The sequence below is a fragment of the Zingiber officinale genome, chromosome 1A, assembly GCF_018446385.1.
Source record: "Zingiber officinale cultivar Zhangliang chromosome 1A, Zo_v1.1, whole genome shotgun sequence".
Lineage (NCBI taxonomy): Eukaryota > Viridiplantae > Streptophyta > Magnoliopsida > Zingiberales > Zingiberaceae > Zingiber > Zingiber officinale.
Window position 1 is genome coordinate 103,041,083 of NC_055987.1, and position 17,845 is coordinate 103,058,927.

Sequence of the window (17,845 nt, forward strand, 5' to 3'; positions counted from 1 at the left end):
GGACATCCTTATACAATTCTAATAAAAAAAAAGTTCTTTTAATTTTTGTCCTTATAATTATGTGAATCCTATATTATGAAACAAAATAATAATCATATAAAATAATATGAATAGATCACGAATCTCAAGGTAAAGACTGTAAGGAGAAGAAAAATAATATATCTAATATATCAGTGGAAATTAAAATATATATATATAAAAGAAAAATAATATATCTAATATATCAGTGGAAATTAATATATATATGTATATATATATATATATATATATATATATATATATATATATATATATAATCGGATGAACTGCGTAGAGTAAAATAAAAGTTTTTCATGAAAGCGAACAATATGCTTCTAGCAATCAGTGTCGCAAGAATACTATATGAAAGAATATAAATAAGATTAATCATTCTATGATATCTGCAAGAATATTATTTCTATTTAAGTAAATAGTATTCAATTTTTCTTTCTTTCATTTTTAATATCTGGGAGAATTTTCTTTTCCTTTAGATTAATGCGAACACTTGTTGGATTTTTTTTTAATATGAAAAATAATAATTTTATATTGTATTTAGTCTTTTTGGGTTATGAATCCCCATTTATATATCTATGATTATTTTAGATATGCAATTAGTTTGTAAGTATTTGCTTTGTCGTATGTCTGTATTATCTCAAATTATATATTTTAAATAGCACATTCCCTTTAAATATTTTAAAATTTCTACTTTTAAATAATTAATTCAAAATTTTTAAACTCAAATTATCTATGACAACTTTTGCCAGAAATATATCATTACAAAACACGTAAATTAAATTTCTTTAGTTTTTGTCACTACAAGGCAATCCTAGAATATCAATGGAAATACCGACAAAATTGTACTCTATTAGGGTATTACGATAAAATTCATATTCCGTTATAAAAACTCCGATGAAATTGTGGTCTTGTCAATTTCCCCTGATGGAATTGATATTCCATCAGAAACGGAAGAGCACGTACACATTGAACCCTAATTTCTAGCATGGGTTACAGACGAATTTGTTATTCCGTCAAAGTATCCTGATGGAATTATAATTCTGTCGGAAAGGATTACTGACGGAATCACAATTCTGCCAGAATTCCCCGACAAAAACACAATTTTCGTCGATATCCCCGGATAAAAATTAGGTTTGAGCCCTAATTTTTCTCACGCGTACATCCCCTCCTCTTCTAGTGGTGATCTCGGTGATCGACTCCGACATCTCTCTCTCCATCGTCATCTCTCTCAGGTGACATCTCCGATCTAGGTACGCTCCTCTTTCTCTCCTTGGCCACCCACAAGCTCGCAACTGACCGAGCTCGCAACTGGCCAAGCTCGCGGTCGGCTACCAGCTAGCGGCCGGCAGCTTGGCCGGCCGCCAGCTTGGTCCCACCATGAACCTGGCTTGTAGCGAGCTCGTGGCCGCAGCTTGGTCCGACAGTGAATTTGGCTGGCAGCAAGCTCGCGGCTACAAGCTTAGTCGCTGCAGGCCGCCAGCTTAGTCCCACCATGAACCTGGCTTGTAGCGAGCTCGTGGCCGCAGCTTGGTCCAAAAATGAATTTGGCTGGCAGCAAGCTCGCGGCTACAAGCTTAGTCAGGTCGCCACGAACTTGGCCAGCTGTGAGATCGTGGCTATGAGCTTGGTCTGGCTGCAAACTTGGTTGGTCAAGAGCTCATGGATATGAGCTTAGTCGTCCGCAAGCTCGGCCTAACGCATGCTCAGCTACTCCTTTGTTGTGATTATTTGTAATTGATTTTAGTTATTTTTTTTATATTTTATAGTATATTGGATTATCTGCTCCTCCTAGTTGCTCATCTTCAAATATAATCTATTAAACAATATGTATATGATATTTTACATGTCAAATTTATATATAGGTTAATTTAGTATTTTTGATCTATAATATGATATAGTTATTTTATTATTTTAGTGTTAGTATATTTATATCTATATTATTTTTTAGAGGTCATTGTCTTTATTAGAATATGAAAGATAGTATATGACTATTACAAACAAGACATTTAGAAGACTCTAGTTTAAAATTATATCAGTGATTTATATGTTTCTTAAATACTGAATGCATGATAATATATATTATTTGTCTGATCTAAAATCCATGTTTCATGTGATTTAGATTGATGCATACTATAAGTTTAATCATGAACAAGCTTAATTCAAATTGTACAAGTTTAATAATGTTTTAAATTATATTCTCATTAGGTAATAATACATATGAATCAAATTTGGATGTACAATCAATTAAAAAATAGATTTATTAGAGAATTTTAATATTGAAATTGAACAGTTTGTGAACTTTGCTAAGAGTCATCCAAAATGTATAAATGATGCTAGTTACGATGTCCATGTAATCATTGTAAATGTAGAAATAAATTCTTTCATGATGAGGATACTGTGAAAGTACATATATGTAAAAATAGTTTTATGTTATTACTATAATTGATACTATCACGAAAAACCTTATTTATATAAACCAATTGGGCATTTTGATGTTTCATCATATAACACAACTATTGTTGGGGAATCATCAGCTAATGATATTGCAATGCATCAATAGTTCACGATGCGATGAATGCAGTTGATGTAAGTACCCTATGGTAATTTTGATGTCAACCAGGTTAAGTTAGGTCTTGTGGTATTTTAATCCTTGTGTCTAAGTGTGCAGGAGCTTAGGAATACAAGAAGTTGAGTGAAAGATGCGTCGGACGAGAAGGATGTCACAGGAAAGGAGCTGACAGGCTCGGTTTATCCCAAGGATGAGGAGCTGCATGCAGAAGAGTACACCGGTAGACTAGAAGGACTTGCGCAATGTTTGAGGGACAAGAAGCCGGGGAGGAAGCCTGCTCGAAGAAAAGGTTAAAGTTAGGTTTGGGTGAGCTCAACTCCGGTTGACCAAAGCATCATCCACGTGAAGAAGATCAGCTAAGAAGCTGATCTGTCTCAGAGAAGGCTCCTTTAATAGCTTGAAAGACACTTTTTATGAACAGTGTCAAAGGCGTCTTCTAGTCTATTAGAGGCGCCTTCAGATAACTGTTAGTCGAAGAAAAAGTTTTATCTTTGGCAATAAAACTTGTCTCGTTGAAGGCGCCTTGGACTACCTTGAAGGCACCTTCAAGTTACGAATAACATTTTTCAGGAGTTATAAAAAGGTTCCTGAACTTAGAAATTACACAACAACTTCTGTATTCAATTCCTAGCTAATAGCTGAGTTTTTCAAAAAGTATAAGAGGTTTCTACGCCTTCAATAAAGGAGATATTTTTAGTAGAGCTTTACAACTATCTTGGATTAACAACCATCTAGGTTGTGCCAAGTAAAAATCCCAACCTTCTTATTTGTAGTTTTTTATAAGATGTTATTTCTTTTATGTTAATCATTTTGTTTAATTAATTATGTCTACTAATTAAAGTCCAAAGAACTAGAAAGAGGTTGTTTGATTTCTTATAGGCAATTCACCCCCCTCTTATTGGCCGCACTAAGATCTACAATTGGTATCAGAGCGAAGACGCTTCAAAAAGACTAACTTCCTGTCGAAGCATAGAAATCAATGGTCGGACCAAGCCTTAACAAGCTAAAGTTCGAGGGGAGTTTGCACACTGAAAATAATGAATGGAGGTATTTTTATGAACATATTTTAAAATTCTTTTTATTATAAAGTATGGTTTTGTAGTTCCTAAGGATCAACTAGGAGAAGAGAAAGAAGAACATCAATGGATGAAGAAAGAACAAAATGATTTCGTAGCCAACAGCAGAGCAGAATATCACTTACTAAGTGTATTACCGCCTTAAGAAGTTAATCACATCGGAAGCTACACCTTGACCAAAGAAGTTTGGGAGAAATTCCTGGAACTCAATGAAGGCACGTTTGAAGCGAAGCTTGCACGATGGGATATTCTTCGAAGTACACTAACGAACCTCCGCTTAGAAAAAGGTGAGAATGTAGCTCAACTATATGCAAAGATTAAGGAGCTGATCACCATACTCATTAATATAGGCAAAACGGTAACCAACCAAAACTCAGTCCTCTACGCACTCAACGCATTTTCCAGAACTCCAGAATGAACCTCAATAATAGACGACTATTACATCTTTAAGGACCTAGAGGTAAGTAGCTTAGAAGAACTCTTCTCAATATTAGAATTATATGAAACTAGATGTGTATGTACAACAAAAGAGTCAAGTCACAATCTGACACTGAAAGCCAACAAGAAGAACGAACTCAAGCCAGACTCAGATCTAGAAGCAGAATAAGAAGCTTATATGGTAACGAAGTTTATTTTTTTTTTTTAAACCTAACAAGTTTAGAGAAATTCATACTAGAAAAAAAATCTGAAAAATAAAAGAAAGGTTCGATGCTACCATTGCTAAAAGCAAGGGCAAAGCCACGTTATGGCTTACCCCGGCTGTAGCATGGAGGCCGACGACGATGAATCTCGAATTTACAGTGGAAAACAAATGGAAAACATGAGAGAAAAAGGAATTAGCCCAGGGCGACGACATCGGAATCGACGACCATTGCTCACAACCTGAAATCAGCCAGGGTAGATCACCCAGGCTGACTCCGCCATTGACTAAAAGGAAGGACACATAAAGAGGACTGACCATAATCCAAGAAGGAAAAAGAAAAATGACCAAGGCAAAACAAACACAAAAATCTCAAGACCACTTAGGATGAAAGTTTGTCATCCGAGTCCAAAATAGAAGTATATGCTGGACTAGTACTAATGGCTAGTCATGAAGCCAAACAACTTAGAAGCTAGTATCGATGAATAAAGTGATGCAGGGGAGAATTAAGTTTCAGATCCAACATGGTAAGTGAGGCATGTCTCTTATCTCCTGATCAATTATATTTTAGTATAAAGTCTATGTCTATGTCTATGTCAATGTGTAAATTGAAAAAGGAAAATTTAGAAATAAAAATAATCTTAGCAAAATCATGTTTAATAGAGAATTTTGACAAATAAAAAAATTAAAAATGCTAAGTTGAAAGAACAAATAAAAAGTTTAAAAAATTATGCATTTTCAAATTTTACTACTTTAAATTTTAGAAATTATCAAGGGATCAATTGATATTATAGACTCTATAAGGGTTAAATCATAAAAGTAAAAAGAAAATATATACCAAGAAAATTTTTGATTAATCCAGTAGGTAAGAACCTAGTTTGGGTTCCAAAATCACACTTCGATTAAATTTTCATACATGTTCTAATGTTTATTTGCTTAAATATTTTCGTTGTATGCTTAAAATTGTCTAACTTTTTAAATAATATTTTTCAATTCCTTTATATTCAAAATTAATTAGATCTTAATTTTCTATGAAAAAAGACTTTATTACTTATCTGTAAGAAAAACTTTGAAAATTTTTTTGACCATTATATTATTTTTCATGAATTTTTCAAAAAAAACATATTTTTGAAATTAAAATTATTTTGTAGTGTTATTTTTAAAAATTTTATTTTTATGTGATAAAACATCATGTTCTCTCTCAAAAAAATATTTTTGAAATTTATTAACCTTTATTTAATTTTCTATGATTTTTTTGTCAAAATACTAATTTTTAATATTAAAAAATTTAAACATTCAAATTTTGACAATTTATTTTTTTAAATAAATAATTTCTATTTTACATACTCAAAAAAATTTGTAAAATTTTTCAAGTTCAAAATCTATTTTTAAACATTTTTTATAAAAATATATGTCTCTGTATGTAATAATTAATCACTACTCATATTAATTATTAATGATGTTTCTTTGTGAATTTTTTTTACTGTTTTGGATAAATATGTTTAACCATAACAAAACAAATTTAGAATTTTTCAATGATTAGAAATAATTTTAAAATTATTTCTTTTGAAACCTAACTTTTATATCACAGAAAATCAATTTTAAAAAAATAATTTCTAGAATTTTTTCAAGTGTTAGTCACTTATTGTATAACCCTTAGTATTTTTACCCCTATTTTTAATATGAACTATAATTTAAGTCTATAATTATATTAAGTCTAGGAGAAGGTACATCTTTACATATTAAATGTTTTAATTTTATAAATTTATTAATTGTGTAGCATGCTAATAAATTGCTTTATTCAATTCATGTCAATTTATTTCAGTTAAAATTTTTTTATGTCTATTTAATCCTAACTTTAATTTAGGTTAATGTACATCAAAAAGGAGGAGATTGTAAGTATTCCATTATAGTCAACAAGGTTAAGTTAGGTTCTTTGGTGTTTTGATCCTTGTGTCTATGTGTGCAAGAGCTTAGGAACATAAGAAATCAAGCAGAAGATGCGGTAGACGAGAAGGATGACACGGGAAAGGAGCTAACAAGCACGGTACATCCTAGAGATGAGGAGTTGTAGAAGAGTACACCGGTGGACTAGAAAGATGTGAATGACGTTCGAGGGACGAGAAGCCGGGGAGGAAGCCTGCTCGAGGAGAAGGTCAAAGTTGGATTCGGGTGAGCACAACTCTGGTTGACCGGAGCATCACCCACACGAAGAAGATCGACTAAGGAGCTAATCTGCCTCAGGAAAGACACCTTCAATGGCTTGGAAGGCATCTTCTATGAATAGTATCGAAGGCACTTTCTAGCTTGTTGGAGGTGCCTTCAGATGACTGTTGGCTGAAAATAAAGTTTTATCTTGGCGATAAAACTTATCTCATTGAAGGTGCCTTGGACCACCTTGAAGGCTCCTTCAAGCTGTGGATAACATTTTCCAGGAGCTATAAAAAGGTCCCTAGACCTAGGAATTATACAACAACTTCTGTATTCAATTCCTAGCTAATACCTGAGCTTTTCAAAGAGTGTAAGAGGCTTCTCCGCCTACAAAAAAAGGAGATATTTTTAGTGGAGCTTTGCAACTGTCTTGAATTAACATCCACATAGGTTGTAACCAAGTAAAAAATCCTAGCCTTCTTACTTGTAGTTTTTTATAAGTTGTTATTTCTTTTATGTTAATTATTTTGATTAATTAATTGTCACTACAACAAATATGTTAAAAGACAACACTATAAAGACAACGATTTTTGAAGGAACCGTTGTTAATTTGATAAAAGACAACGGTTTTTAACAAAACCGTTGTCTTTGAGCTTTAAAAAAAAACAAAAGACAACAGTTTTGTAAAAACCGTTGTCGTTGAGCGAATTGTTTTCTAATCAACAATGCATTTTACAACGGTTTTCTAAAACTGTTGTTTTTAAGCACATTTTTAGAGGTTTAATGCTTTCCCTCTCCGAAAAATTCTTTGGCGCGTGTTTTTCCTCCCCTTAGTCTTCGGGAACCCTAGGCATAATTGTGTCTTTCTCCTCTCCTCATCACACGATCTCTTCACGTTCCCTCTCCTCACACAATCTCCTCTTCCCGATCTCCTCACACGTTTTTGCCTTCCACCCCTTTGCACGAACCCCTCTCCTCAAAACTCCTCTCTGCCTAAACCTCTCTCGCTGAACATCTCCGACGAACCCCTCTCCTGGAACCTCTCCTTCGAACTCCTCTCAGACTAACCCTCTCGTGGCTCATCCTTTGCTCCTGTCGACTCATCTCTCACTCTCTTGGCGGTTTCCTCGGCGATCAAGCGAGAGGCGGCATGGGATTCTTTAGGAGCCTCACCCGACTGCCCAGCCCAACTAGGTTCGGCTTCAGTTCCACATCCAAGCAGGTCACTGAGGGTGTCGACGCTTCCAAGCAGACCGTTATCGTCATCGGTTTGTCCATCCCTAGGATCTGGAGAATCACTCTTTGAAAATCTGTTCTTGCTTAAGCGAGCTTGGCTTTTTTCGAACTCTAGCTTGATTCGTGTTTTAATGCACAGATCTGATTTGTTTCTGACTTCATTTTGGTGCCTAATTCATCCAAACTCCCACTCTTTCCTCGCTGCTCGTTTGGTGATGGCTCCTTTTTATATTGAAAAACCTTTTAAAATGTTAACTCTTATTTTAATTTACTAATGTTGCTTGCTGATCGCTATACTAATATTATGTCAATGAATGATAATCTCTCTTCTAGATTTTGCTGATTGCCTACACCAAAATTCTGGATTCTTGAATTCGTTTCAAATTGCTCGAAGACGGCAAAGAGATCCATCGTCGGATCATCAGTCACAGGTATTTCGCCGGAAACTATTCTCTTCTCGAAAAGATTGTTCAGATGTACATATCATGCGGCGAGATTGAGTCTGCCCGTCTCGCGTTCGACGATTTACTGCAACCAAGTGTCTTCCTGTGGAACGCCATGATCAGGGCTTACGCTTGGAATGGGCCCTTTGGTCGTGCCGTTGAGCTATACCAGAGAATGCTCGATACAGGAATCGAGCCGAACAAGTTCACATTTCTGTTTGTCTTGAAGGCTTGTTCAGCTATGGAGGCACTTGCGGATGGAATTCTGATACACGAGCACGCCAAGAAGGCAGGGCTGGAACTGGATGTGTTTGTGTCTACTGCTTTGCTCGACATGTATTTGAAATGTGGCTGCTTAGAGGATGCACACGAGGTGTTCTGCAGAATGCCCCAAAAAGATGTTGTTGCATGGAACGCTTTGGTCTCTGGTTATACACTGAATGGAAGGTACCAAGAAGTAGTTCGTTGTCTTCTTCAAATGCAACGGACAGGAAACATACCGAACCCTTCCACAATAGTGGCCCTCCTACCTATCGTCGGCCAAGCGAAGGCCCTGATACAAGGAAAAAGTATCCATGCATTCTGTATCAGAAGACGCATCGATAAAGGCGATGTTCTGGTTAATACTGCATTGTTGGACATGTATGGAAAATCCGAATGCTTGGTTTGTGCTCGTAGAATATTCGACAGCATGAGCTTCAGGAACGAGGTGACATGGAGTGAGATGATCGGATGCTACACTCTGTGTGGCAGGATGGCGGAGGCATTGCAAATTTTCAGGTACTTGGTACTTGCATCATATGTGATAGAAGTTTCTTTCAGCTAAAAAAAGGAAAAATACACATATATATATTTTTTTAAAACTAAGGTAAATAGTTTCTGAACCATTGGATCTAAGCATATAAGAATTTTCATGCAAACCCCAAGTGGAAGTAGTGGGATTGGAGCTGAAACTGCAAGGGTTATGGCCCTCAGAGGAGCACATGTCATCATTGGAGCAAGGAACATGGAAGCTGCCAATGTGGTAAAGGAGAATATCCAACAGAGTATTCCATCTGCCAAAGTTGATGTCTCGAAGCTTGAACTTAGCTTACAAAAGTCTGCCCGAGCCTTCGCAGACAGATTCATTGAAAGGAATCTACCCCTCAACATCTTGATGTATTCACATGCTTCTCATGTTCAAATGTTGCATGCTTGTCACTTCCTTCTTCTTCTTTTTCTCCAATTTTTACATCTTTAATTTGTCATCAGAAACAATGCTAGCGTGATGAACTGCCCTTATAAACTCTCAGAAGATGGTATAGAGATGCAATTTGCTACAAATCATCTGGGTATATCTCTTATTTAATAAATCAATTTCATTCCCTAATACTCTGCAATAGTTTTATTGGATTTTTTTGGCCAAATTATCTTTAATTCTCTAAATTCCTTTTGTTCATTTTAAATTCCTTTTGACTCCAGGTCACTTTTTGTTGACAAATCTTCTACTTGAGAAAATGAAAAATATAGCAAAGGAGTCAGGAATCGAAGGGCGTATTGTGAATCTATCATCTGTAGCTCACATTGGGATTTGAAAATGGCAATAGAAAAGATTGTAAGCAAGTTCATTATGCGTCTTCCCTACTAAATCTATTATGCCTTTATGGTCTTTATTATGCCTCTGTCCTTTATTGTCGCAACAATAATTTATTATTACATTTATATACACTACATCATTGCAGAAAAAAATCAATTGTTGTACAACAAAATTTGGATCTTTAAATATGAATCTGCATCATCAAAGAAAAAGAAGTGTTGTCCAAAGAAATAACCCAATTATTTCATCAAGTGTGCCAAGGTCATTGCATCTACTGTACTGTTATTGTAAGCATGCTCTAAATGATGAAACAAATATATCAATGATTTGTGAGCATGGTTTCTTTGACGATGATTATGAAATCCTTGTGCACCTTGAAGATATCATTCCTTTTTATCATTTGGATCTCATAACTGCAAATTGTATAGTAATTTACATGTGGTAAGTCTTCTTATTCTATTTGTTTACCATATAAATTATATAAACTTTATTAATTTAGCATTGTAACATTCTTCATTTTGAAATGGTAGGCATCTTTATAAAAAAGCTAAAAACATATAACAATGCCCACAAAATTAGATTTGTGAATCCACACATTATCCCATATGTGCCATGTGTGACTTGACTGGACAAAAATAGCAAAATCAAGCACTTGAATAAAAGAGCTAGTGTTTTGGCAGATAAGCTGAGTCAAGCATCAAGAAATCAACTAATTTTAGTGCCACATAGTGTTGGGTAAGTAAGACTTATAATATCAGTTTTAATTTATTATTTCGAGAAATATGCATGCAATAATTATGTGATTTGTGCATAGTTATCATTGGATTCTCACTATCATTGATCCATATAAGGAGACAGTTTATTTGTTGGATTCGCTTAGTCATCGCATTCGTGACGAGGACTGGAAATACGTAGTGGATATGTGAGTACATATTTTAATTTTATTAAGCATTTTTTTAATCAGTAAAGCTCTCATATGTCCATTCTTATTGATGTATAAAGGAGCATAAGATTGTTTAATTCAAACAAGGAAAAAAAGGGAAAAAAACATGTTACATGGAAAGTAATAAAGGTATGCATGTCTACTTATGATTAAATTATAAACAATTAAACGTGTATATTAGACATTTACAATTTGTTTTTAACATAGGGTCCTCGCCAATCAGATTCGAAACAGTGTGGTTTTTATGTGATGAGATATATGAGAGATATTATTGAAGAAATGGAAACTATCGAGAGAGATTCACTTCGATCAATAGTAATATTTGACATTCAATTCTCAATCTTTTTAAATATTTGTGTGTTTATCATTTTGCACTTATCATCTTTTGATTATTTTTTACTAATCTAATCTATGTATTTGATCATAGTTCATCAAAACGTAGTACTCTAGAGAAGAAATTGATGAAGTACGTTCCGAGTGGGCAGAATGCATACAAGACTATATTTATGACTAGGTATGTAAAATCATACAATGACTTGATCTATTCGGAAAGTATTTGCATATAATGCAAATTACATAATCTGATCCTAACAGATATGCCCCTGGAAACATTATAATTACTAAAACTTTAGTGTGTAGGACATCCAGGTAGAACATCTCTATTTTATTATTATTCTTATTCTGGAATGCATGAAGTGATTTCCAACATCTTAAGATTTTGAGATGTTCAAACATATATATCATTTACTGGTAAACACATTTCTATAGGACTAACACACTTGTCAAATTATCAGTTAATTTAGTTTGTAGTGATTGTAAGTTTAGGTGGTAGTGATTATCAGTTTAGAAAATCATATTCTGGATTGCATAAATTGATTAACAGTTTAGATGGTTTAATGGATTAGTTTGTTCTTGCTTTTTTATAGAAATAATGTTGAAACTAGTTTCGTATACTGCTTTATGGTTTTTATGCAAATTGCACATCTTCAAGCTTTGAGATCTTACTAGAGTGTTGCCGCTGTAATGTTGAGACATAAGGTACATGACTTCCTCTATGATTCCCTCTTTCTGTTGCTGCTGTTAGCTATTCGATCTAGCTGCTTTCACATAATACATGGTTTAAGATATAATGTTAAGTTTATATATTCATCAACTTTTTTCATGCTCACTTACTTGACTACTCATGAAAATGTGAAGCGACAACGTTTCTCGTGCTTATTTGACCATTCTTTTACTTCAACATTTCAGAAGGTCCAGATTTATGTACGCACTTCACAATTTGGTTTCTACTGTACAACAGATACAAAACTGCAAGAAGTTTATAATTATTTATACATGTTGATAAGTTTTCTACTTTTGGGGCTTGTTTGTTTCATTTATCAATTTAGTTTGTAGTGGTTTATTAGATTTATCCGTTTCAATTATCAGTTTGCAATGATTATCAGTTTATACATGCATGTTTCTACTTTTTTCTATGGCTTTAACTATATTTTATTTTCAGAAAAGGGAGAAAGCTGAGTTTGCAAGCTAAGTCTATGAAATTCTGTATGCAGAAAATGGGCCAGTACGTGAAGATTGTTGTGGTCTGATAAACTTAATTTTGTGGTCTCATCTTTTGTGGTTGTGGTCTGATAAACTACTTGTGGTCATGTTTGGATAGCTTGTAGTAATTGTAGAAGTTTATAAACTTAACTTAAGTGAATGTACATATATGTTGTACCAATTTTTTATTGAGACAAGATGTATAAAAGACAACTGAATGTATATATGTTGAAAACTATTTTTGTGAATGTATATATGTTGTACCAGTTTGTGTGCAAAAATATTATATTGTTTTATCTATTCGCAATGCATTTTCTAATCAACATAGACAACGATTTTTTAACCGTTGTAAAAAGTATTCAAAGACAATGATTTTAAACTAAATTTTGAAGAAAGACAACAGTGTATTTGTTGTCTAAAGCATATCTGCGATTAAATTATTGTAAAACTGGCAATTACAATGGTTTTATACTGTTGCAGAACTGTTGTCTTTGGTATTAAAAGACAATACTTTAAATCCGTTGCATGACTGTTGTCTAATGTGGTCAAAGACAACGGTTTTAAACCGTTGTCTTTTACTGCACATTTAACAACACTGTCAATTACAACAGTTTTTAAGGGCTACGATAATGACTTTTAACCGTTGTCTTTTAATATTTTTGTTGTAGTGTGTGCTTACTAATCAAAGTCCAAAGAACAAGAAATGGGTTGTTTGATTTCTTGTAGGCAATTCACCCTTTCTTGCCGGCCGTATCGGGACCTATAGTTGATTATTCTAATATAAATGAACTACCAATACATAAATATCAACAACTATATGAAATGTTAAAGGTTAGTGAAAGAGAAGTGTAACAAAGTATTTCTTCTGGTCATTCCCAACTATCAATTACTGCAAGATTATTGAATATGAAAGTAGAACATCTTTTTTCAAAAAGATGATATGATGACATGTGTCAATTGATGTCAGAGTTGCTCCCTACTGATAACATAATTGCTGATAGTTTCTATAGTACAAAGAAATTGGTTAGGAGTTTAGGTTTATCTGTAGAGAAAATTGATTATTATATAAACAACTGCATAATATTTTGGAATAAAGATAGAGAACTGATTGAATGCAAAATCTATATTCACCCCTCGTTATAAGTATCATACTCGCATACTAGGGAAGAAGAAAAAAAATATTGCTTGAAAAGTAATGTATCACTTCCCGTTAACAGTATTGGGACTTTCCGCAGAAGGATTTTAGCCATTTGGTCAGTCGGGACAACAATATTCATCTTGGCTAGTTATATTAACATCATATAATTTATAGCCATGGATATGTATAAAAGATGAATTTATGTTTCTTACTATACTTATTCCTGGTCCAACCAATCCTAAAGAGAAGATAGATATTTTTTTGTAACCTTTGATTATTGAGCTGAATGAATTATGGAATGTATAGTTGGTGACTTATGATGCTACAAGTAAAATTAATTTTACATTATATATTGCCTTATTATGGACGATCAATGATTTTTCATCACACTTAATGTTGTCGGGAGAAGCATGATTGGTAAATTAGCATGCCCACATTGCATGTCATAGTTAGATGCATTTTCATTACCTTGCAATAGGAAAGTGTCTTGGTTTGATAATCATCGTAATTTTTTTATCAGTTTTCATGCGAAATAAAAAAAATTCATAAAAAATGTCATAGTTAGAAAACTTCGACCAACAATCAAGTCTGGTTAAAAAATTATTGATCAAATAGATAGCTATGAATTTCTACTAGCATCTTAACCTAATTTTAATGAGATAAATAAATATATTATTAGAATATACAAGTGTAGTAGGAAGAAAATGGGCATTTTCTAGGAGCTGTCATATTTAAAGTATCTATTCATTTGACATAATTTAAATGTGATGGATGTTACGAAAAATTTATTCAATAATATTACCAACACTGTGATGAATGCGTCTGAAAGAACTAAAGAACTGTAAAATCACGTAAGGAATTAAAAGAACAAATCAGCAGAATATAGTTGTATGAGAATGAAACAATCAATAAATTTCTAAAGACATTGTGCATTTATGTATGATTATAATTAGTTTGTATGAATTGTGTTTATTTGTATGATCATGATAGATAATGGATTGTATAAATTGTGTTTGTTCATCTGATTGTGATTGTATAATTGTGATGTATGGATTGTGTTTATATAGTCATTGTCTGTGAGGATTTATATAGATTTGGAAATTAAAAGTAGGGTACTGAATATAAAATGTTGTTTGTATTTTTTTTGAATTTTACTGATGGAATTTTATTTTATGTAAGTAATTATCGACAAAAATAAAAAAATCTATCGGTAAATATTGATAGAATTACGATAGTATCATAATTTGCCGTAGCTACATTTACCTATGGAATTTACAATTCTGTCGGTAAATTTAGCTATTAAATTTAGCTACTAAAATTTATTTTGTTGCTAGATAATGATAGGATGTAAATTTTATTAGTAAAATCGTCTCCGATGTAATATATCCTGACTACTATATTTTTATTAAAATTCTGTCGTTAAACTAATATAATTCCGTGTGTATCCATGCTTAAATTGATAATCATAAATATATCATAATTATTTTCATCTAATTTCTGACATGACAGACTCCAATTTTTTTTAATTATTCGGTTTCCAAGTTTCATCCAATTAATTCGGACGATAGATGATGTTTCCTCGATTCATATATGATGAATTTGAAAGATAGCTTATGCACACTTACAAATCGACCAGACAATCGTTTAAGATAACAATTGAGAAATGCACTAGACTCTGGATGCCTCATTTGTGCCATGGACTGATGGACACTCGGAAATTCTCATAGAAAATTAAAATCAATTTATGTTTTTAATTAAAAAAGAAAATACTCTTTTTATTAGAAGTGGGTCCAAGTTCAACTTCTGGGCAAAAGAGCTTTCCAAAGTTGACCTACCAACCTTACAAATTGTCTATTTGCACCAATCCCCCTTCTTTTCTTATTTATTTTCCATAAAAACTTATTGGTTGTTTAAGTAATATTATTCTAGAAAATGCATGTAAACGTAATATTAATCGTAATTATTCTAGAAAATGCATTTAATCGTTATATTCAAATCACATTTTTTTAATCGTAATATTAATCATCAACTAATGCACGTTTTTTAGTTAAATATTTTCAGTTTGGTCCATTGCTTCAGTTTACAATGCTGTCCCCAAAAGAAAGAGGTTTTATAGATAAATGATATATTTGGGGGGTTCCGTGAAAAAGTCCTCCTATAAAGTAAGTTTATAGACAAAGGCGAGCAAATTCTTAAACTTTTTAACCCAATTTCGGCGATCGAGTGCGACATCAGCATGATTTCCGTCGACAAGGTTAGATTTTTCATACTTGCATTCGTTTTGATCTCGCCAATTTACTAGGATTTGTTGTTGTTTTCTCTTGGTGTGGCTATCCTTTGTTCGGTTGCTGCCACCGTTGCTCACTGGTAGGGTTCCTTGTGCAATATGACTTCCGTCTTTAAAAGATAAGTTGTTTTTGATAAATCTACCAATGTGTCGCTGTTTCTGTTGTTTTAGTCTCGATAATTTGTTTCATCTATGAATTCGAGATGATGGCTTGTTTGCATTATCAGTTTACTGGGTTCTGCGAAAAAAAAATATGCTCACCCTCTATATATATCTGTTTTTTGTTTTGATTTCGTTTCTTATAATTGATTATTTTTCTCAGTATTGTTTGATTCTGTCCTTATTTCCTTATCTTCTTTGCATTTTGTGCATACTGCAGATCCATTTGACTTAGTGGACTTGGGAAGACTTGAACTTTGTTTCATCAGGATTTTATGAACGGCACTTGCTTGTTCACTTGAATGTTCAGAAATAAAAAAATGTCAACTTGCAATCAGTTTTCCCGAATTGATACTGCTGAGCTCAAATCTCAGCTGTATAGGAAGCTTGGGCGTCAAAGGGCGGAGAAGTACTTCTATAACCTTAAGCGGTTACTCAACTTGAGACTCAGTAAGTTGGAGTTCGAGAAATTGTGTTATAGTATCATTGGGAAGGAAAATCTTGCTCTCCATAATTTGTTCATCAGATCAATCCTTAGCAATGCTGGTCTTGCATTTGCTCCACCTAGCAGAGAGACACTTACTGGAAATTCACGGACATCCAAAATGTCTAGCTTTGGCGAAACATTTCCTACATCTCCTCGGAGAGGAAGATCCATAAACAGTAGGGACCGTAGATTAGCTGACCGATCTAGGCTGCTTGGGCCTTACGGGAAAATTCCTCCAGGACATGTTCAAGAAGTCACTAACTCTAGTGATCTACAGAAGTCAAAAGAGCAGCAAAGTGCCCGGGAATTGATATCTATTGGTAGCAAAGCACTAACTTCCGTGGAAGATGGGGAAGAGGTTGATCAATTTCGATATAGCCCAACCGTGCAAAGTAGAAGTCCTTTGAGGCCTCCTCTTGGCATTCCAGCAATTGTTGGTGATCTTCCTCGGAAATCTGTCCGTAGTGCTTTTGAATCAAGCTTCCGGATTGGACAGACAAATTATTTTAACAATTGTTATCACGCTTCCGGACTACCAGATTCCAGGGCCTTGAAGGATAGGCTAGAGAGTAAGTTGGAGGTTGGCGGCCTTGGTTTGTCGGTTGATTGTGCTGATGCATTAAATCGTGGAATGGATGCATTTCTTAAGAGGTTGATCAAGCCTTGTATGGACCTAGCTAGGGCTAGGTCCAGTTCACATAGGACAAGTCAAGTGGATGGAAGTACTTTACCTAATATGAAAGGTTTATGGCGAGTGGGTCAAGTGCAAATATCAAATGGATGCAATTGTGCTACTTCACTTGATATTCAATTGGCAATGGAATTGAATCCTCAATTACTTGCAGGTGATTGGCCATTACAACTGGAGAAAATGCGCTTGCAGTTTTCAGAAGAATGAAAGTTGACCTATGTATTGTGACTTTGTTCTCGGTGACAGATTCTTGATGATACTACAGAATGCAATTCAATGGTCCTATGCCTCTTGAAGCTTTCTATACTGTGAAGCAATAATATGTTCTATTGAAAGTTTAAGACATGCAAAGTTGCCCCAAGATTCATGTCAGCATATGTCATAAAGGATAAAACATTCATTGTTCCTTCATAGGTTTGATCATTCTAAAACTGTCAATTTTCTCGTGTTAGATCTTACATTGTAAACAATCCAATTTGAGAGCCGATCAAAAGAAATTGTAAGTTCATAGTCATTTCTGAGTATGAGTTGTACCAGTAAATGATATACTAGTTTCGACCTCTTGTGTCATTTTTGAGACTATATTTGGGCTTTCTAGTTTAACTTTTATGAGGTTAGGCAATTCACCACTCATATCGTTTGATGAACAATAGTTTAACATTATTGATTATCATACCTTGATTAAATTCTGATATCGTTTTGTGGCAGGGCCATCTATTGTCAATCAAAGAGTAGCATGGTTTATTTCATTGTCTAGACTTGGATTGATCATAGGCTTTGAATCATGGAAATTATTACAAGATGCCCATGCAACTTAATATAGATAGTCCTATAACATAATCTTGAATTAGATGCATCGAAAACCTTTTTCAGC

The 17,845-nt window shown here is 33.8% G+C and overlaps 2 protein-coding genes across 12 annotated transcripts; both read left to right on the forward strand.

The window, feature by feature from the left end:
- Positions 1–1,266: 1,266 nt before the first annotated feature.
- On the forward strand, positions 1,267–10,764 carry LOC122027935 (pentatricopeptide repeat-containing protein At3g16610-like). 11 transcript variants are annotated; one of them, XR_006124580.1, is made up of 7 exons: positions 7,266–8,928; positions 9,076–9,306; positions 9,400–9,479; positions 9,610–9,742; positions 10,405–10,459; positions 10,539–10,646; positions 10,727–10,764. XR_006124580.1 is itself a non-coding variant. In XM_042586958.1 (4 exons), the coding sequence occupies exons 1-4, from the start codon at positions 8,180–8,182 to the stop codon at positions 9,720–9,722; spliced, it is 1,173 nt and encodes a 390-aa protein (XP_042442892.1). In that variant the 5' UTR covers positions 7,266–8,179; the 3' UTR covers positions 9,723–10,764. The 11 variants fall into 11 exon arrangements, 1 of the variants encoding a protein (XP_042442892.1); XR_006124591.1 differs by having other exon boundaries at positions 7,266–7,737; positions 7,845–7,917; positions 8,039–8,928; positions 9,610–10,646; XR_006124593.1 differs by adding an exon at positions 1,267–1,283 and having other exon boundaries at positions 8,039–8,928; positions 9,610–10,646.
- A 4,770-nt stretch (positions 10,765–15,534) lies between these two features.
- On the forward strand, positions 15,535–17,604 carry LOC122008082. Its single transcript, XM_042563679.1, has 2 exons — positions 15,535–15,601; positions 16,014–17,604. The coding sequence occupies exon 2, from the start codon at positions 16,096–16,098 to the stop codon at positions 17,176–17,178; it is 1,083 nt and encodes a 360-aa protein (XP_042419613.1). The 5' UTR covers positions 15,535–15,601; positions 16,014–16,095; the 3' UTR covers positions 17,179–17,604.
- The last annotated feature ends 241 nt before the right edge of the window (positions 17,605–17,845 follow it).

Excerpts from the sequence above, each read along its gene's own strand:
- LOC122027935 (XM_042586958.1), top strand. The coding sequence starts at position 8,180 with ATGTACATATCATGCGGCGAGATTGAGTCTGCCCGTCTCGCGTTCGAC. Across the intron at positions 8,929-9,075 it reads GAGGCATTGCAAATTTTCAG|TGGAAGTAGTGGGATTGGAG; the intron begins GTACTTGGTACT and ends GCAAACCCCAAG. Across the intron at positions 9,480-9,609 it reads ATTTGCTACAAATCATCTGG|GTCACTTTTTGTTGACAAAT; the intron begins GTATATCTCTTA and ends TTTTGACTCCAG.
- LOC122008082 (XM_042563679.1), top strand. The coding sequence starts at position 16,096 with ATGTTCAGAAATAAAAAAATGTCAACTTGCAATCAGTTTTCCCGAATT.